Here is a 21567-nt window from a genome sequence, read left to right as displayed (position 1 = left end):
GAAATAGGAAACATGTGAACACATGCGTTACTGCTATTCTTGGGCATAGCCTGACATTTCTTAGAGATAAGGTTTTTCTTACAGATCTTCAACATAAATTTTCATCATGTTTTTAGTAGAAGGGATGGATTACTAACATAAAACACTCTTATTCTCATGTCATCAAGAGGATATTCCACACTCCACCCCCACCCTCCACATTCCACTGACGCTCAAGACCACCTACCAAGGCTCATCTAAACTGAAGACGACTTTATTTATAATATCAGTTGGCTGGATGAGCCTCCGGACATCCTCAAATATCTTGATCCTGGAAAGGAAAATTGGAAACATTTTAAGTGTTGGTTGGCCCTCACTCCTTACCTCATTTATCCTACAGTCATCTGGGAAGGGTTTTGGGAGTCATCAGAGAATTATGAAAGAAAAATTTAATAATGCCCCAACATGGGGCTGAAAGAGTGGAAAAAGCACTGCCTGTCCTTCCTTTTCTTGTGTATCAAAAAAAAAAAAAAAAAAATGAAACTACATTGAGCAGTAGGAATGTAGGAAGCAGATTTTAGTTGGAGGATTCAGGACTTGAAGAATTTTTTCAAGGGCATTTGAACTAATGGGCTCTGAAGGTTTCTGATGGTATCAGAGGGTCCTTTGTAGTGAGACAACTTTGAGGGAGACTTTAGGATTGTTGACTGTTAGTACCCTCAAGGCCTGGGAGGATTCAGTAAGCCTTTGAACTCTTGAGTCATTTCTACTCCTTGGGTTCTGTCAGCTCTAGAAAACTAAGGTCAGTTTTATGAGAAACACCCATATTCAGGAGGTTTAAGTAAGAGGACAGAAGGAAGCCCAAAGGAACTTTCAGATTCCCTCCTTGAATTTCCAATCCAGGTATTCTGGGTGCAGTGGGAAGGTGAGGGGAGATAGGCATGAGGCCTGGACTCAAGGGGAAGATGTTCTGTCAAAGGGGGAGGTGTTATTGGGCCAGCCTCTGTGGTGCGTCTCTCAGGAACTTGAGCTTGAGAGATAACGTGCAGGGGGTAAAGTCAGAGACATCAGCAGGAACCCAAGTGCGAGCAGCTCTTGGGATCCACCATCAATTTGCTGATGAAATGGAAAACAAGTTAATGAAACTTTCTGGTATGCACACTCAGCTTCATTGACTTAGTGCATGCATAATCAATGTCGTTGGATTTTTTTCCCCAGGGAAAATAATTTTCCTTGGTTTATCAATTTTTGTTCTAATCTCACTCTGCTTATCCAAAGGCAAAGCTTCCTTTCCAACATTCTGGGAATAAGCCATCACCCAAAGTTTCTTCCCTGGAGAATGTGGTTTTTCCTTACAATCCTCAGTGATGCAGAACTATTCTAACCCAAGTCAGGTTTTTAAGGTTGGGACTGTGAGATAGGGGCACACCACCTCCTTTCATCAATGAGATCAGACACCAATTTGTAGTGAATTAAAAAAAATATACCCCAATTAATCCACATTTGTTTTTTCTGAGAACCTTCCTGGGGACTGATCCCAGTATTTGAAAAAACTGGGTTATCTTTCCCCATCATGGTCTGCAATGGTTATGGGGTAAGGGGTTACATTGGAGTCATCGAAGGAATTCATTTCTGGCAACACATGCCTGCCACTACCCCATGCTTACTTCTGAAATGTCCAGTAGGGAGGCAAGCTTCTGTGTTTGGCAAGAGCTTCCCAAAGGATTTTAACATGCTCCTGACTGATTCTCACTTTCCTACAGACAGTTGAACTATCTGTACCAAACACTCTGCCTATAAAAATATTAAAGAAGAGAAAAAATATAGTTTCCAAATCAGCAGCGCCATCACCTTTGGACTCCACATTTGCGTTCCAACATCGACTGGGCAGAGGGTGGTGGACGATGTCCCCAGAGGTCAGGAAATGCCATCGTCTTGAAGTCGGCCACAGATCTGGTTCTTCTTGCCTTGGCCATATAGAGACAGGGGTCATGGAAGGGGACAGGCTTGGGATGTGTCTGCAGAAGCTTATCTATTACTTCATCAGTTTCTCTAGGCCTAGCGGAATTGGAAAAGGAGGCACTAATCATTGGGCAGGAAATAACATCTATGTCCCAAGCATCCTGTTTGAGGGAAGCTTGAATGTCAGGGATTTCTTTTCCAGAAGAATCTATCCCAAATCCATTGGATTGCATGTTTTGGCATGGGTTCATCCCAGGTCCTTTTCTGGAGGCTGGATGCATGGTGGACCTCCCCATCTTCACCTTGCTCAGAAGGGAAGTCTGGACCATGTCTTCTCTTCCTTGCTTCCAAGAACTTTGGTCCTTATTCAAACCATGCCACTTTGGGGAGGCGACAGTTGGAATGTGGTGATGATTGGCATACTGAGTCTCTTCGAACTTCAAATCATCTCCAGATTGAGACTCGAGTTCCTTCGGGTTTAAAATGGAAAAGAATATGTCAGTGTTACCTTCCTGGTAGAAAATACAATTTGACCCCAATCCTCACTCCCTGAGCACAGAGTTAAGTGTAAATCTTGTTGTTTTGTTGTTGTTGTTGTTGTTGTTTTAGCATAAATCCTATGAATTGGGAAGCTTTTTTCAAGGTCAAACAAGAAAAGGCTAAGCTTCAACAGTCAAATAAATGGTAGAATCATAGAAACTCATGTTTGGAAGGAGCATTGGGTGGGTCTAGCACAATTCTATCCATCACACAAATGCCCTTTGCAACACCCCCAAAAAGTCACAGCCTGGTTAAACAAACTCATTAACAGGGTTTTCACTACAGCCCAAGGCAGTGCCTCTCATTTGGGGATCATTCTGATTGTTTTTTTTAAAAAAAAGTCTTCCTTATACCAAAATGAAATTTCCCTTCCCTGAAATTTCTACCTACTGATGTCCTTCAGCTTTCTGAAGTAAAACAGAATATATAGACTCCCTTCTACATGTGACTTAGCTGGTACCCTTGGGTGGGGCAAATTCATGATATATCATGGGTCGTAAGAAAATAACAGAGATCCAAAGGCAGGTCTAAAATCTTGACGACAGCAATAGCAGTAGGAGCAGCAAGTAGCCACTGTATCATCAGGTGTGAGGTCCTCAATTTCTTTCTACTAACAAAAAACACTGGAATCAGACTAACCACCTTCAGAAAGCCATCTAGTACAACTTACCCTCTTTGTAGGGCAACAACTAAATCACCAAGAATTTTCACTTGTGTTTTTAGAACGTGAGGGCAAGTCAGTTTGCCCTGCCCCAACCCCACGGCGGATCATAGGCAGCGATGTGTACCCCCACACTTCTTTCATCCTAGGTTCCAGGGGTCAGACTGCAGGAGACTTGCATGCATCCAGCCCAGCTAACTTTTTCACATTTTGCTTGGATTTCTGCTTCTTTCTCAGAAAGACCTCAGAAGCAGATTGCTAATGATGAACAATGCTTTCCATCTGGAGATCTCCTGCTAGGCCTCCCAGGTTCTGCAAAAAACCCATCATGCATCACTGTGGAGCAGACCCACGGCATATGTCCTACCTCGAAGCTGCAGGAGAGCTCAAGACACATTGCCTCGTACTGCATCAGTTCCTCCTCGGGTCGGTCAAGACCAGGTTTGGAACTCAGCTTGTTCACATCTGTTTCCAAATCATCATCCTACAAAGGAATATCCAAAAATATATATGTGAAAGTCAAGACAGCCACCCTGAGAAGCATCGAGACAAGCTACACATGTGATCTTTCAAAATCTTGGGACATGGTTTCCTTGCCTCCAAATTATAGTGCTAGCCTATGAGAAGGAGAATCTAAGATGGTGGGTGGTATTTTTTCAATGAAAAGAAAGAAGGTACACAACTTTTCTAAGCATCCATCTCAGGATTTGTCAGCCCTTACCATGAATAACTAATTTATATAAAATGAGATGAACCCTGTAAACAGTAAAGCACAATATAAAAGAATTTTGTATCTCGCCACCACCATCAACATAATTGTAATCACTGTACCTGTTCTTCCATCATCTGTGTCATTCAAAACTGTTTAATGAGCACCTACTATGAGCAGGTACCACTGTAGGTACTGAAGAGTTAGTGATAATGGAACAGACAAAAGTCAATGTTCCCATGGAATCTGCCTTCGAGTGAGAGAACAAAGACAGCAAACAAATGAAGAACGTAACTTCCAACGGTGGTAAATGCCATGCAAAGGGGATCGGTGGGAAGCAGTTTAGACTGGGTGATCTGAGAGCACCTCACTGAGGAGGTGACATTTTAGCTAGAAGAGCCAACTGTACAAAGCCTTGGGGAAGAAATTACCAGCAGAAGGAACAGCTGACATTGCCTTTCAGAAAGAAGGTGGTTGGAGCACAGAGAATAGGAGGAAGATTGTAGGTGTCAACACTGGAGAAAGAGGCACTAGGCAGGGCCTTCCAGACCCAGAGAGGGGTTTGTCACCTCCTGCTTCACCTTACCCTGTTGTACATTTACATCTACCTGACCACCACCAGTCTTTCCTTCACTGGGCTGAATAATCCTAGATCCTTCATTTTTATTTCTAGATCATCATTTCATAATAGTTTAATGGTATGGTGACTCTCCTCCCAAATCGTCTGTATTTTCCAAAGGCTATAAAGTCTTACAGAGAAAGGACACCAGGAATCAACCAGTCCAGTCTCCTCATCTTTCCATGTCTCTCCTGAACCAAGTTTCCCTAATAAGATAGGGAAGAGAAACCTACCCTATGTATTAGGAGAATATTTGGTTAATTAAGGAAAAACCTGGCAGCTCTGATAGCCTGGATTATTCTTCTTTAAATCAAATAAATAAACACAATAAATGTTTATATTACTGATCCAGGGTTGGGGGGAGGGAGAGAAAATGCAATATTCTGTCCATCTTCTGGAATTTTCCCCCAAACTTCATTTTTTAATGTTTATTTATTTATTTTGAGAGAGACAGAGTGTGTGTGTGAGCAGGGGAGGGAGAGAGAGAGAACCCCAAGCAGGCTCTACACTCACTGTAGAACCCAACATGGGGCTCACTCTCACAACCATGAGATCATGACCTGAGCCAAAATCAAGAATTGGACTCTTAACAGACTGAGCCACCCAGGTGCCCCTCCTCCAAACTTTAAATTAAAAAAAAAAAAATAGACCTCATGATGTTGATTTCATGGTATTTTCAGATACAGTGCACACCAGGCCCAAATTCCTCAGCCCGGTAATGAAGATCCCACTATTCTTGTCCTTTCCAGCTTTATCTATCAGTTCCTGCTTGCCTGCATCCTCTTCTGTGCAGCCTCAGCCATGCCCCAGGGTGGTATCAGTAGAAACTCAATCTGGTATGTGCTGTTTTGAAGGGGCACACGCACCCCCATGTTTATAGCAGCGCTATCGACAATAGCCAAAGTATGGAAAGAGCCCCTATGTCCATCGACAGATGAATGGGTAAAGAAGATGTGGTATATGTATGTATGTATATATATACATATACATATACATATATATATATATATATATATATATATATATATATATGCATGCGATGGAGTATTACCCAGCAATTAAAAAGAAGGAAATCTTGCCATTACAACTACATGGATGGAACTGGAGGGTATTACGCTAAGTGAAATTAGTCAGTCAGAGAAAGACAAGTATCATATGACTTTATTCATATGAGGAATTTAAGATACAAAACAGATGAACATAAGGGAAGGGAAGCAAAAATAATATAAAAACAGGGAGTGGGACAAAGCATAAGAGACTCATAAACATGGAGAACAAACTGAGGGTTGCTGAAGGGGTTGTGTGTATGGGGGGATGGTCTAAATGGGTAAGGGGCATTAAGGAATTTACTCCTGAAATCATTGTTACACCATATGCTAACTAATTTGGATGTAAATTAAACAAAAAATAAATTTTGAAAAAAGAAATGCAATCTGGTAGACTACTGGGAAGGGTTTCCCCACCAGCAAGTAAGGTTGGTGTGTCTAGAGTGAGGAGTATTGTGTATCCCATGAGCTGCAACCTAATGCATTCTACATGTGGCTATGTGACCTACTTAGCTTTAGAGCAAGAGTTGGCTAACTATAACCCACTGTCTGTTTTTGTAAATAAAGTTTTATTGTAACACAGTCACACCCATTTTTTAATATATTGTCTATGGTCGGTTTCTCAGTATAACAGCAAAGTTGTAACACAGACCATATCTGGTCCCCAAAGGTTTGTATCTCAGTTTCTGAATCTCCAGCCACTCAGGTGTTCTCCTCTCTTCTGTATTTCTTATACATACAATTTATATTTATTCAGGGATGGGCCTGCTTCTGTGTCTTTACAGCAACCCAGAAAGGCTTTGTCATTTAGAATTCTGGTGCCCATCTAATCCAGGTAATGCTTTCTGGCCCTTCTTCCTCAGACTGAAACTTTCAGATATTAGTGACTTTCCCCAGCCTTACACTTGAGTTTACCACCCCTTCCAAGATGGTGATTTGAACTCTGGTAGGGACAATCTCCAAGTTCACTAGACTATGTACTCTTTGAAGATAAAAATCAATGTCTTGTTTGCTTTTGTATCATATTACCATCCCTAGGAACCAGCCTGCTGCCTCACACATGGATCATATCCAAGGAAAAAAAAAAAACTAAAAAGGAAGGAAAGACAGAGCAAAGGAGAGGAGAGCTTGAATGCAGTCTGTTTATCCTCTTCTTCAGTGTTTGTCCAAATCTAACAGTTGTATTTGTGAAGGAAAACAACAACAACGACAAAACATGACCAACATCTGGTCTCTACTTGTTTCTCTTTTCTTATGCTGACTTTGAAAGTTTTCAAAGAACAGCACCCAACTTTCCATTCTCAAGACACTTTAAGATAAAATTTCCTTTTAATCATCCTTTATAAATATCTGATCCCAATTTTATTTTCAAATGAAAAGGCCATCAGTTAAAGGACTGGGTTGGATCTATGACCAGAAACAAATACTCCTGGCTTCTTGCCCACATTCCTTGCAGCAAATGCTCCTGAGTTCACCAGGGAAAATCAGTTTGCTGGAGCATTAGTTCCTTTACTCTGGCAACACCCCAGAATCAAGCCCTGATTCTGAGGTGCCCCATTTCTCTACAATTCATGCTCACACACTGACTTCTCATCTTCCCCTTGGCTCGAAGGCTTTTGATAAATAGTTTCCAGGCCCTCACCCATTTGTCTTGAGCTTTTCTCCCAGATGGATGTGTTTATTTGTTTTGGTTTCATTCCACCCAACCCACTATCACCTGCAGTGTGGGGGGAAAAGAGACTATCTGAATGCTCTCTGTCCCATGCTGTATGAAGTTAGGCACTGGCATACAGCTGGTCTTTCCACATCAGATACAAGAGGCGATTGACACTCGGCATCAGACATTCAGTCATCAAAGGGCAAGTAAGAGGGTAGGAGAAAGTGGCATTGATGAATGATCACTGCAGCACAGTATTATTCAAATAATACAGTGAGCACTCAATAGGCCACTACTGCCAAGCCACAGCAAAGATTCAATTTACTACTGATGACTTCAGAAATGATTCCATTTATCAACAAAACCCTGAGAACACTGGAAGGTCAATAGCAGTCTTAACCTAGAGACTGAGAGGGCAGACAGATAGTCCCTCTGAGTTGGCTGCTACCATCTTATGATAGAGAACTCAAAAGTCTCTTTTTCTCTAGATAGGTAGGTAAGAGGGTAAGGAAGAAAAAAGAAAGGGAGGGAAGGAAAAGGGAGATGGATGGATGGATGGATGGATGGATGGTTGGATGCATGGTAGATAGGTAAATAAATTGGTGGTAGATTTTTTAAATTCAGGTTTCACCTCCACAAACATTATAAAAAGTAACATTTACTTCTCATTCTTATTTTACAGATGACAAAATTAAGGAACTATAATTTGAAGGGGTTTGTCAAGTCCATGTCTGCCAAAAGAAATGGAAACAGAATCATAACTCATAGATAAGTTATCACTATTCTAGAGTGATATTGTCTCCTAAAGGACACTTGGCAATTCCTAGTGACATTCTTGGCTCATGACTTGGGGAGGAGGGGGAAACCGAGGGGTAAGTGCTACTGGCATCTAGTGGGTAGAAGCCAGGACACTACGAAACATCCTACTATGTAAGATAATCCCCCACAACAAAGAATTATCCTGTCAAAAGGACAAGAGTGCTAAAGCGTAGACACCCTTTTCTAGAAATGCAGTCAGGAAACTATGTCCCATTGCCTGTTTCTTGTCAATAGATGTTTCACTGGAACACAGCCATGCCCTGCCATTTACATATTTTCTATAGTTGCTTTTGTGCTATAACAGCAAAGTTGAGTAGTTGTGATAGAGGCTGCATATCCACAAAGCCTAAACCAATTACAGCCTGATCTTTTACAGAAAGTTTGCTAACCTCTGCTGTATATCATGGGTCTTTTGGGGATAAAGACCAAAGGGCACCACTCCCCTGCTAGCCAAGGTGTACATTATGCAACTCAAGTGAGCACTTCACATAGACTCCAAGGTAAATGGAAGTGTACAACACAGTGGTCCTCAGCAGAGTGGGTACCTACGAAGAGTGACTTGTGGCAATAGGGGAGATCTACCAGAAGAAGTTTCCTAGGAAAATCTTCCATGGTCTCGTTCCCTGAATGTCACTCACACGAATTACATATACGAACCCGAAGCACTAAGGGTCTATCTAAAGCTCATCCGGACGGAATATTACCGCCTTGTTAATGGACAGCCTCTGACTTTACAATGAGATTTTGTATGGGACCCACCGGGATGAAAATCAACAAGCACAGTCGTCATTTACTGAGCAATCACTGTAGGCCAGGCACTGGAGTGGAAGTACAGAAGTGAGTCCTTAAAATGTATACTGGTCTCGGGGCATCTGGGTGGCTCAGTCAGTTAAGCGTCTGACTCTCGGTTTGGCTCAGGTCATGATCTCACAGTTTCTTGGGCTCAGGCCCCACATTGGGCTCTGTGCTCTGTGCATGTTTCTCTCTCTCCCTCCGTCCCTCCCTCCCCCACTCACACCGTCTCTCTCAAAATAAATAAATACACTTAAAAAATTTTACACTGGTCTCAGCTGGACATAGTGATATCTCCCTCGGAAGATGTGAACATGGAGATCACTAAAAGTGAGGGCTGGTGCACCTACTTGGTCTTTCACCTCTTCAGAATCTGAATCTTTATCCACTTCTTCATCAGCGTCATCTTCAAAATCCTCTGGGTGGAGAAAAAGAGATCAAACAGATGAGGCTTCCCTTATGCCTTGGATTTGGATTCCCACCACACAATGGCTAGTACTCCCTTTGTTATAAACAAGGGGCTCATTATGAAGAGCACAATATCCCAACACACTCTAATACTTATTAGTACATGCAACTCGTATACACACAGACACATGGAGCACTATAGCATGAAGTCTAAATTGCCCCACATTGAATGCAAAATGACTGCAGAATAAAATGGCATCCAAATACTATTCTGGTGTCCCCCCACCCCCCACAGTTTACACGAAGTTATGCAAACAGCATTGCCAACGTTTACAGATCACATATAGGCAAAATTTGCTATAACTGAGCACCTTCACTGACTCCCTAATTTTGATAAGAAGGTACTTATTTACAACAAAGGCCACAGAAAGCATCCAGTGCTGTTGTAGCAAGATGATGCCAATGGAAAATCTGTTCCATGAAAGGAGGGCAGTGGCAGTGGAATCTTCACGGAGATTGAATAATCACACATTCAGACATTTAATGGACTAGCTATTTTGTAAATAGCACAAGTTTTATTCCAAGTTCATCCTTAAGGCAAATGCATTCCAGAACCAGTCAGTACAGTCAAGAGACTCAATTGTGAAATTGTGAATATGTATGTTTTTTTTTTTTTTAATTAGCTGAAATGACTGTACAGGCACTCAATAGCCACCAGGCAAAGTGGCAACAGTTAACAATTAGGAACAAAATAAGTGACTTTAGTATTTGTTCATTCTGTATATGAAAAGCTTGCTTTTTTATACATTTCTTTACTTAGATTATGGACATTTACAGTTGGGCTCTAAAAGAACTGATTCTACTTTCATCCACATCCCTCTGAAATATTTCCAACATGCCAAACACGTCAGAAAGCTCATCATTACCCACTGACATTACCTTCAGTTAGAACACACGGAGGTTCGGAAGGGATGCTCCCAGGGACTGGGAAGGCGTAGGCACTGGTGGCTGTGACCAAGGGAAGTGGGCTCTTTGGGTAGCACTGTCTCAGGATCTGAACTACGACGGAGACGATGGGTTCCAAACTTCTGTCATCCAGGCAGTTCTGAACGAAGAGGAGACTGTATCAGACGCCGACACCTTATACAGGGTTCCCTTATCCTGTCAGTATTTTGGGCAGTGAACGACACATGGCCCCGATGGACAGTAAACATCCTTACTGTAGAATGCCTGACTTGAACATTCAAATGTAGCATTTTGTCTAAGTAGAATCGGCTTTGGTCTAGGGTATAATCTGCATTTTTATTTCTTTTTCACAGCTCATATGTTACTGGAAGGAATTTAGTCTGAAAATAGACTTAAAAAGTCTTTCAAGGGATGCTGTGTCTAAGGGAAGCATTGTCCAGGGTAGCCAGGGGGAGAGGAGATGAGCATCTTCTCAACCATCTGAGTGTCATTGTGAATTATTGGCTAAATTAGAGAATGAGTAGCCAAATTGATGGAAGTCTTACTTTTCTCCTTCAGTCTTTATCTGAATAGAAAACTATAAAGGAAAAGCTAAAATATGAAATCAGAAAAAAAAAAGGCTAAGTGAATCCCAAGTACCTAAATTAAATAACATGCCTGTTCTCAGAGCCCACAGTGTTGATCTCTTGGTACCTACCCAAAGCAAAGGAAAATTGGGTTTGCAGATGGAACATTTTGATGCTGATGGAACATGACAAGACCCTTCTTTTCAGACACTTTGAAAAATGCAAAAACAAGTTTACTAAATTGAGAGAGAGTGTTGGGAGTAGTTCGGGAACTCTTTGGCAAAAACATGCCATTTTCTTCAGGCTCTTGGTAAATGCTTTGTCTACTGACTTAGTACGGAAAGTTGACAAGTGTGAGCCTCCAATTTGATATTCCTAAGGGGTTCCAAGTAAAGTCTAGAGCCAATAAGTCATAGCAGTAGCCATGGAGGATGCTGAGCACCTGCCACAGGGCAGGGTGACTGTCTGTGATGATGTCATGCGGTGGTATCCCCAGGCCCACATTACAGGTAGCTCCATATATATATGTTTTTATGCCATGAGTTCAAACTGTCCCAATAATTCCCTAATATAAAAATGTAAGCCAACTTTCAAAACAGGAATGTTGTAACATGATCAAGAATGCTATTTCCCCTTCCACATGCTCAAATGATACCCCATCAGTTGTCCTGAAAACACTCTCCATGGGAAATAAAATACTTGAGGCCATTTCACCCCTGGCACTGGCCAAAGGGCTTGGTGAAAAGTGTTAGTATCAGAAAAAGAGAGAACTGAGCATGGAAGAGGAAGACAGGGGAGGTAGATGATCCATCATGGATGATGTTCTGAGCTTAGTTTTCAGTAGGTACAGAGCAAAGGACAAGCCAAGGAACTCAGTCAAAACCACCAGCATTTTGGAAAGTGGTTGTGTCTGTGATTGTCGTTGGTGTTGTTATTGATGAATGTGAAAACATGTTTTACTTTGCATAGGATGGTGCAGGTGAAAAGTGAGAAAAAGGATGGAGGCAGGTTCACCTGTCCTAACAGGTCGGGCCATGAATTTGGGGGATAGAGGAGATTAAAATCAACAGAAACCAAGGCATCGGGGTTATAGTGAATCACTACCTAAATTAGGTGGATGGTAAGTGCTTTAGTAGACACAGTGTTCAGGAAAATGTTTATGAATTTTAAAATAATCCGTGGTTCCAAAGTAACAGAAATGCCTAGATCCATCTGCCAACGTTTCCCTAGTGTTAAGGGAAGGGTACTGTGGCAGGGCCAGGACTAAGGTAAAGTGAGGGAGGCACCCAGGATGCAAAATGTAAGAAGGCACTTCCTCAGGCTCCTGCAGCTGCAGGGCACTTATGCTGTGTATCAGAGATGACAAGAGCCCAAGAAATAGGATCCCTGGAAACAAATGGCTCAGAATTGGGGCAAAGGTGAACATTTTTGGCTCACTTTTCCCATCACTTCCAATAATACACCTGCTACCTGGAAAAGATGATGAAATATGACAGTGCCTTACATATTCAATTCACAGTTAACATCTCTGAATTAGCATTGGAATAATAAATACACTGCTTCTGGCTAAAATTAACAACTCAGGAAACAACAGATGCTGGCGAGGATGTGGAGAAATGGGAACCTTCTTGCACTGTTGGTGGGAATGCAAACTGGTGTAGCCACTGTGGAAAACAGTGTAGAGGTTCCACAAAAAAATTAAAAATAGAACTACCCTACGACCTCAGCAATAGCACTACTAGGAATTTATCCAAAGGATACAGGAGTGCTGATTCATAGGGGCACATGTACCCCAATGTTTATAGCAGCCCTTTCAACAATAGCCAAATTATGGAAAGAGCCTAAATGGCCATCAGCTGATGAATGGATAAAGAAGATGTGGTTAATATACACAATGGAATACTACTTGGCAATGAGAAAGAATGAAATCCTGCCATTTGAAACAACATGGATGGAACTGGAGGGTATTAGGCTAAGTGAAATAAGTCACTCAGAGAAAGACAGATACCATATGTTTTCACTCATATGTGGAACTTGAGGAACTTTACAGAAGACCATGGGGGAAGGGAAGGGGAAAAAATAGTTACAAACAGAGAGGGAGGGGGGCAAACCATAAGAGACTCTTAAATACAGAGAACAAACTGAGGGTTGGTCGATGCAGGGGGTAGAGGAGAGGAGAAAATGGGTGGTGGGCACTGAGGAGGGCACTTGTTGAGATGAGCACTGGGTGTTGTATGTAAGCAAGGAACAACAGGAATCTACCCCTAATACCAAGAGCACACTGTAAATACTGCATGTTAGCCAATTTGACAATAAATTATATTAAATACATACATACATACATACATACATACACTGCTTCTGTGACACACAGGCAAGAGACAGAGCTCCTCCTCATCCACGGTTTTGCTTTTCCCAGATCTCATTTACCCACAGTCAACCACAGCCTGGAAGCAGATGACGCTCCTCCGAGGTATCACCAGAAGGCCGATAGCCTAACGCTACATCCCAATGCCTCCCTTCATCTCCTCTTGTGGGCATTGTATCACCTCACGTCATCACAAGAAGAATAAGATATTTTGAGAGAGAGACCACATTCACATAATTTTTATAACAGTATATTGCTATAAGTGATCTATTCAATCATTGTTGTTAATCTCTTGATGTGCCTAATTTATAAATTAAACTTCATCATAGGCACGAACGTTCAGGAAAAAACAGTGAATGCATGGTCAGTGCTACCTGTGGTTTTGGGCATCTGCTGGGGGTCTTGGAATGCACCCCCCAGGATAAGGGGGGGGATACTGTACAGCATACAGCTCAGACCCTGGAGCAAAAGCACCCCAAAAATTCAGATCTTGAGCTGATGATCACTGACTGCATCACCGGGGCAAGTTACTACACCTCTGTGAGCTGCAGCTTCGTCTATACAGCAGAGATCATAACAGAACCTCTCTCATAAGGACGTGTGTGAATTTGAGTTAAAATAGGCAAAGTGCCTGCCCAATACTAAGCACTCAGTAAGTGCTGGCTAGCAGGATGTTAGCAGGCATCATTACACTCTTAAAATCTCATAAGAATCTGAAAGAAGATCCCAGTGCAGAGCCCTAGTGATAACCTTCACCATAAGAAAATGAGACACTTTAGTGGAAAAGTCCAGGAGTCCCAGGTCTAATTTCCAGCTCTCCTTTTACCAGCCAAAGCCATCAGCATCTCTGCCCGAGCTCCCATGGTCTAACCCCCGCCTTGTCCTCCCACCACTCCCTCCTTCCTCCTGTGCCCTCAGATACTCTCCTGTCCAAACAGCAGCCAGAATGGTCCTTTAAGATCATAAATCAGTTTAATGGGTATAGAGTTTCAGTTTTGCAAGATGAAAAGAGTTCTAGAGATGGGTTATACAACAGTGTGGATGCACTTAACAGTACTGAACTATACACTTGAAAATGCCCAGCATGGTCAACTTGATGTTGTACAAATTTTATAATTAAAATTTAAAAAAAAAAGCATAAATTATATCAGGTCACGCCCCTGCTTCAAACCTGATGGAAATAAAATCTGAATTTCTTTTCATGGTCTAGAAAGTTCTTCCCTCCTCTTATCCTCCCCTTCCTCCTCCCCCTCTCCCTCCCTCCCTTCCTCCTCCTTCATATCTCTCTTGTCTTTCACAATTATTGGCATATCAGCATCATCATCATCATCATCATCATCATCATCATTATAATTTGCAAATAACCACTGAAATGATACACTAGATCCAAGGTTCCCTCGTTGGCAATCCGGTGACTCCAATACCTTCTCTGGCAGATGGGGGAGAAGACTGACAGGCAGCTCAAACCAGCACAGCTATGATGGCGTCTATGCTCACAACACCCAGCCCAGGTGCTGGAGGCTCCACAGGCTAGGGCAGCCTCGAATACAGTGCAAGTTCAGCCTCTGCTCACGTCCTGCATCCATTGCCAGCAAAAAATGGAGGCTGGAGGGTTGGTGTGAATTTGTTTCCTGAACAGTTGAGGTTTTCACTGACCTGCTGAGAGACTACTTTAAAACCCTCCTTGCAGAAACAGACTTTTTACAGAGAACACACGGCTGGTACCTGAGGGGAGGTGGGTAGAGGTATGGGGGAAACAGGTGATGGGGATTAAGGAGTGCACTTGTGATGAGCACCGGGTGATGTACGGAGTGTTGAATCACTATATTGTACACCTGAAACTAATATTACACTCTGTTAACCAACCGGAATTCAAATAAATACTTGTAAAAAAGATGAAAGGAAAAAAGCTAAAATGAGGTTATTATGGTGGGCCTAGTCCTATATGACTGGTGTCCTTATAAAAAGGGACATTTGGACACAGACAAGCACATAGGGAGAATGTCTTGTGAAGACAGAGGCAGAGATGAGGTGACGCTTCTACAAGCCAAGGGTCACCAGGACTGCTGTGACCAGCAGAATCTAGGAGAGCACCTGGGGCAGGTTCCCCCTCATGGCCCCAGAAGGAACCACCCTGGCGCCATCTTGATTTGGGACTTCTGGCCTCCAGGGCTGGGAGAAAGTCAATCTCTGCTATTTGAGCTGCTCAGTTTGTGGTGCTTTGTTATGGCAGCCCCCAGGAGACTCCTACAGGGAGGTCCCCGCGCCACTCTTGGGTGTGACAATTCCCCAGAAAGACTCTAAAAGCTCATTAAAAGCTGTTGTAGTTGCACTCATGATTTACAGGGACTCACATTACAGATGAAGATCAGCCAAGGAGAGAGGCCCACAGGGCAGAGGGCAGCTGTCTCAGTCTGCTCAGGCGGATCCAGCAGGACACCACAGACCGAGTGGCTGATGAACAAACACATTTCTTTCTCACAGTTCTGGGCGCTGGAAGTCCAGGTTGAAGGCACCATCAGGTTCCCTCTCTGGTGAGAACCTGCTTCCTGGTTCACAGATGGCCATATTCTCACTGTGTCCTTACATGGAGCAGGGACCAGGGAGCTCTCTGAGGCTCCTCTTATAAGGGTGCTCATTCTGCTCATAGGGACTGCACCCTCATCACCTCATCCCCTCCCAAAGGCCCTGCCTTCCCAAACCATTACTCTGGGGAGTAGGGTTTCAGCATATGGATTTGAGGGAACACAGGCATTAGTCTATCACACCAGAGAAACACCAAACATGACATAGATAGATAGATAGATAGATAGATAGATAGGAAATAGATACATAGATGCATACATAGATGATAGATAAATAGGAAATAGATATAGACACATAGATAGATGATAGATAGATAGATAGGAAATAGATACATAGATACATAGGTAGATAGATAGATAGATAGATAGATAGGAGATAGATAGATGGATAGATGTATATATTTTATATACATCCTGCTTCTAGACTCACAGACCCTTTAATGTTTGTGCTTCCCTTTCTACTATCTCCACCCTCTTCCTCTAACAGACATGTAATTCAGGGATCACTGTTTTCTTCCTTTTTTGCCCTTTTAATTCTTCTTAACACAGAGCAGAGAAGCAGCCAATAAGGCAGAGGGCAGAGGAACCGGCTGGAGCACACGAATTGCTGGTGTGAGAGAGCTTCTGGGCATCAGCAGTGGAGGGGGGGGTGTTTCACTAGAGATTTGGGGGACACAAGCTCACAAAGTATGGCGAAGCTTAGAAAAATTCAAAGCACTGCTTCATCCAGAGAAACGGAATGTTCGATGCAGCTATTTCATGACTGAGAGGCTCTGAAATCTGGAATGATGGCAAGAACCCACAGGTGATAGCTGACAGAAAATTACATATTGGTTTGCAGCCCAACATTATGTGATTGTTCAGAGTCGGATGTGGGGGGAGACGCTATTATTTGTTTTTAATAGGAAAAGTCTACAGATGCCGTTTTTGGAAAACAGTACTGTCGTCGACTGCCTCATTGCCTCATGTACACAGGTAGAGAAAAAGTGAAGGGTGTCCAGAGGGGAGCAATGAGACCGAGGAAAGGGCTGTAGAGACAAGTTAACGTGAAGACAGCAGGGAGCATGGTGCCTGTGGAGCACGGCTGCCGTGGCCCCAGGTGAAGGGGAGTGAGCAGACGATGACTATTTGGAAGGCGTCCACATCCTCGATAGAGAGGGTGTACATAGCTCATACTATGGTGTTTAAATTAGTCCTAATCAAGTGCAATTAAGGAATCTGTTGTTAGGGTTGAAATCCCAGAAACCTTAAACCACATATTCCACTGGGGTGCGGACAAGTAACGGCCCTTGCAGGTGCTCACTCTGGCCCAGGATGCTTTTCCTCTTGAACTTGGCCTGATAGCCTTTTTCAGTAATTCAGATCTCAGCTTAGGTGTCACCTGCTCAGAGAAGAACTTGACCTCTCTCACAGAACACTTTCTCCCTCCACCTATGGGCGTCACTGCGGACAGCCTGACTTTAATGATGTCACAGAGCAATATGAAATTCTCTTCCTCGTTGAATTCTTTGCTTCCTTAGTATCTGACTCTCCCGCTAGAATGTTTACTCCACAAGATCAGAGGTCTTGCCTGTCATATTCATGTCCAGATTCCACTACTCTAATTATTCCAATCACTGCTCACACTCATAGAGCAGCCAAGTCATGGCAAGCACTCCATTAAACGGAAGACATTTCCACATTAATATACTTAGGCTGTGCAATAACCTAGATTTTGTTATTTCCATCTTTTTGGAAAAGAAGAAACTTGAGACCCAGAAAGGTTGGGTGACTCCTCCAAGGTTTCACAGCTGTAAGTACCTGGGCTGGGACCTGAACCCAGGTACTAGTTTTATAGTGAATACTGTGAACCACTGCACCACACAGTGTGTAGCCAATAAACATGTATTTTTTTAATTTATTTTTATTTATTTTTAATTTTTTAATGTTTATTTATTTTTGAGAGAGAGAGACAGAGCATGAGCTGGGGAGGGGCAGAGAGAGGGAGACACAGAATCTGAAGCAGGCTCCAGGCTCTGAGCCATCAGCACAGAGCCCAAAGCAGGGCTTGAACCCATGAACCATGAGATCGTGACCTAAGCTGAAGTCAGTCACTTAACCAACTGGGCCACCCAGGCGCCCTGCCAATAAACATGTATTGAATGAATGAATCGATCAGCACAAGAGTGAACAAATGCATGAGGTTTTGAATCCAGAACCTCTGCCCATAGCAGCCAGTAAGAAACATACTGAGGTTCTCACAGCTCTGTTCAGCAGGAACCACCCAGATATCATCCAACTGCAGAGGTGTTCCCAGGGTTAATTACCTGTGTGGTGCTGAAGAGGATCTCCATGCCCTGAGCTGCCAGGAAGGCCTCCCTGCCAGACCGGAGGTTGGCAATGTGCTTGAGGCAGAGCAGAAGCGTCCGGCGGATCAGCACATAGGTATTGGCTGTGTCATGGCCGTGCCAGTCCTGATGCAGCCTGAGCAAGCTGGTGACGTAGCCTCTGTTCACAGCCCTGCGGCTGTTAGACTCTGAAACCAATGGGAAAGGTGATGTCAATCACAGGTTCTCCTGGCTGCACCTGCCTGAGGATGCCCCGATGTACCTCCCGCAAGATTCTTATTATAAAGGGACTAATAATAACTTTCCACCGGAGAAAACTGGCAGATGTCACCTTCATCGAGTGATCAACATGGACATCACCATGTGTGTTGTGCTGAGAAAAACACAGCATTATTTCTATGGTGTTTCTGCCCAAAATGTATAGCCTGAATTTAACCATGAGGAAAACCAGCAAACCCAAAATGAGGGGCATGCTACTAGTTATCTGATCTATACTCTTCAAAAATGTCAAGGTCATGAAAGGAAAAAAAAAAAAAGAAGGGAAAAGACAAAGAAAAGAGAAATAAAGAGAGAAAGAGAGAAACAGGAAGGGAAGAAGGAAGGAAGGAAGGAAGGAAGGAAGGAAGGAAGGAAGGAAGGAAGGAAGGAAGGAAGGAAGGAATTTGGCAAAGTATTTATATAATATGTAAGTACAATGTAGAATTATAATTTAGATCCTAGGCTAGAAATCATTTTTTTTTCTTTTGCTACAAAAGGCATTAGAGACGCATTTGGTAAAATTTGAATAAGGTCTATAAATTAGAAGTATTGTATCGATGTACATTAGATTTTGGTAAACTGTGGCTATGTAAAAGAAAACCCTGTGCTTAGGAAATTCACAATAGGAATATGTGAATGTCTGTAACTTATTCTTAAAAAGTTCAGAAAAAAACTGTAATAGGGGAGTGGGATGAATGAGGGAGAGACAGAGACATTTCCACCAGATTTCCATTCTTCTTTTCCTAAATCTCAGTGGACTTAGGGTATTGTCATTGGGTTGAGCAAATTATAAGATTTAGTCTTGGAAGAAGACCCTGAATGAGACATGATATCTGAAAGGCTATCATGTGTAACAGCTATATTGTGTTTTTCCTAAAGAGCACAGAAGCCAGCTTATGGATAATCAAGGTCTGGCTCAGTCCAAGAAAGGAATTCCTCATAGTCAAGACTATTCAACAAGAGAATATACTCTATGTGGAAATGGACATCCGGGCACTAACAATGTTAAGACAGGGGTGGGAAGCCCACTCAGCAGGATGTGGTATGGGGTTTTCTTACGCCTGATGGGGAACATAATAGAGTGCTTTTCTGGTTCCCTTCACGTCTACACAATTTCTCTTTGTTGACTGAATGATCCTGGTGGAGGCCTCCCATGAGACACACCCTAGAGGGTAAGTGCACAAAGTCCTAATTTTCCCAAGAGATACTTTAAATTCTCCTTGAAGAAACACAGAGGAAAAGGAGTCCAAGAATCCTGTCTCAACACTTAACATATGCCCCTTTCCAGCTGAACCTCCTCGGGCTACTGGCTCGGTGGACCAATGTGTCCCAGCCCACATATACCCCACAGATGTCTGGTCATCTCTGCATGTGTGGACAAGGTGCATTGGGAGGCTACCACCGGCCGACTCTCAGCACAAATGCCCAAATCTTGCAGCCCTGCTCTCATTACCACATTTCTCCATTACCCCCACCGTTCACGCTGGCTTATGAGACAATATAGGCTTCTGGCCGAGGGTGTGTGAGACAGATCCCCTGAGCCGTAATTGGAGAAGCAAATTTCAGCTCAAAGTCAAATTTTTTCCCTAAGACCATGTAAGTACACATAAGTGAAAAAATAACACAAAAACTCAGGGCTTTATTCCAGAGGGGTTTTCTCATAATATTAAAGAAATTCTTTTTTTGTTGTTGTTGTTTTCTGTGAGTTTGTCAAATTCTAAGTTGTCAGGCTTCACTGAGCCCCACTGAGATTTTTGACCCATTTGTACAGTTGGGATCATTGTTGTTTGTTTGTTTAATTTTTTTGTTTTTTCACTTTTACAACATTTCATTCAGCCATGACCCTGAACTGAGGGTGATGAGCTTTGTTTGCCAGGTGATGTGTTTGCAGAAGGTTTAAATCGCTGTCATTACCTCCTTTAATGAATTATTCTTTTGCATCAACCTTATTTCTCTCCTTGGCTGGTTGCAGCCACAAAGCACCAGAGTTCTTTACTGCCCGAATGAGGTTCCAGCCTATCCAATATCTGACGTTTAAAAGAAAATCGAGGATTAAGTAGGAGGTATTAAAGTATCACCCGCTGGAAAGATGCCAGGATAGCAAACACAGTGGACAGAGGCCCCGTGGGCACAGAGAGGTTAAGGTCTTCTGTCTTTTATCTATTTTAAGGGTATGAGACTAATAATGTGTTATCTTAATGACCTTCATCCCCTACTCTTTGGAGGGGTAGGGGGCAGGGATAATGGGGAAAAAATCTTTAATTGTCTCAGAGAAAAATCCCTTATCAAATCCTAATGATTTTATTCATGATTTCCCGTTAATCCTCAACAAGCTGCCATGTTTACTAACATCGAAAATGGCTACACCTCCTTCCCCGCTGACCCCACCTCAGTCAATCTTTCTCTAAGAATGGCTTGCAGAGTTTTGCAAAAGTCAATATGCCTCAAAAACCCTCAGCAAACGGAGGAAGAGCAAATGTGGAGAAGAGCTAAGACTGAAATGAGGGTCACCGAGATCAGTGATATGCAGGAGTTCTAGAAGATCTGAGAGGGAAACAGTGCTTCTCTAGGGGCCAAATAGCCATGAGAAAATGTTTTGGGTGAATGCAGGGCTCAGGGCAGGAGAGGGCTCCAGGTCCCCTGACCCTCTTCAAAACAGATCAGCTGCACTTAAGTCTGTTTATATAAAGGACTTTCTACTAAGATTTCCTTGGGGAAAAAAATTCCTGCTCCTTAATTTTTTTAAGATTTCTCAAGTAGATTGGTTTATCTTAAACTTCTAGGAGGATGGGGGTACGTTGGACAGAGAGGAGATTTGAGTTTAATATCTCACTCCTCACTCCCACCCCTTCTCAAAGGCACTCTCAGTGCCCTGTCTCCATCCTGTTGAATGTCTTCTCTGGCCAGTTTTCTTTTGGCAAATCCATGAACTCAACCTTGACCTTCCCTCTAATTCACCCTCTTATATTCTACTACTTCTGCCTCTCCAGATTATATTATCCTCCAGAATGAAGTCTGTGTAGCTAATTATGTCTGAAATGTTACCTAGCAATATTCTTATTTTTACCCCATGTATTTCTTCATTGAGGTTCAAATGTTTTTTTTCTTCTTTTGGCTCAGACCCCATCGATGCAGATTTTTACACTCAGGTAAAAAGAAAAAAACTAAATAACTGGAAGGGAATGTGCCAAGATATCACTAGTACTTACAGAGGAGGAAAAGACTGAGGATTCTATTTGCTTTAGACTTTTTAGACTCAAGTTAGGCTTTTCTGTAGTTCTTATTCCCCACATACTCTACAATGC

At 42.7% G+C, this 21567-nt stretch overlaps 1 protein-coding gene across 2 annotated transcripts in view; it reads right to left on the bottom strand.

Annotated features, from left to right (window-relative positions):
* AGBL1 (AGBL carboxypeptidase 1) overlaps nucleotides 1-21567 on the bottom strand; it is a 696557-nt gene that overhangs the window by 588224 nt on the left and 86766 nt on the right. For both annotated transcript variants that reach the window (XM_047086819.1, XM_047086820.1), the window contains exons 6-11: nucleotides 17984-18192; nucleotides 10132-10297; nucleotides 9135-9202; nucleotides 3510-3626; nucleotides 1831-2411; nucleotides 227-310 (exon numbers count right to left, since the gene is read on the bottom strand). In XM_047086819.1, coding sequence (XP_046942775.1) covers nucleotides 227-310; nucleotides 1831-2411; nucleotides 3510-3626; nucleotides 9135-9202; nucleotides 10132-10297; nucleotides 17984-18192 — 1225 coding nt within the window. The remainder of the gene's footprint in view (nucleotides 1-226; nucleotides 311-1830; nucleotides 2412-3509; nucleotides 3627-9134; nucleotides 9203-10131; nucleotides 10298-17983; nucleotides 18193-21567) is intronic.

Source organism: Lynx rufus, unplaced genomic scaffold, assembly GCF_022079265.1.
Source record: "Lynx rufus isolate CCGP_SWC_20201006 ecotype Redwood Valley unplaced genomic scaffold, mLynRuf1.p SCAF_21, whole genome shotgun sequence".
NCBI classification, from domain to species: Eukaryota; Metazoa; Chordata; class Mammalia; order Carnivora; family Felidae; genus Lynx; species Lynx rufus.
Note: the sequence above shows the minus strand (reverse complement) of the source record. Positions and strands in the feature narration are given on the sequence as shown.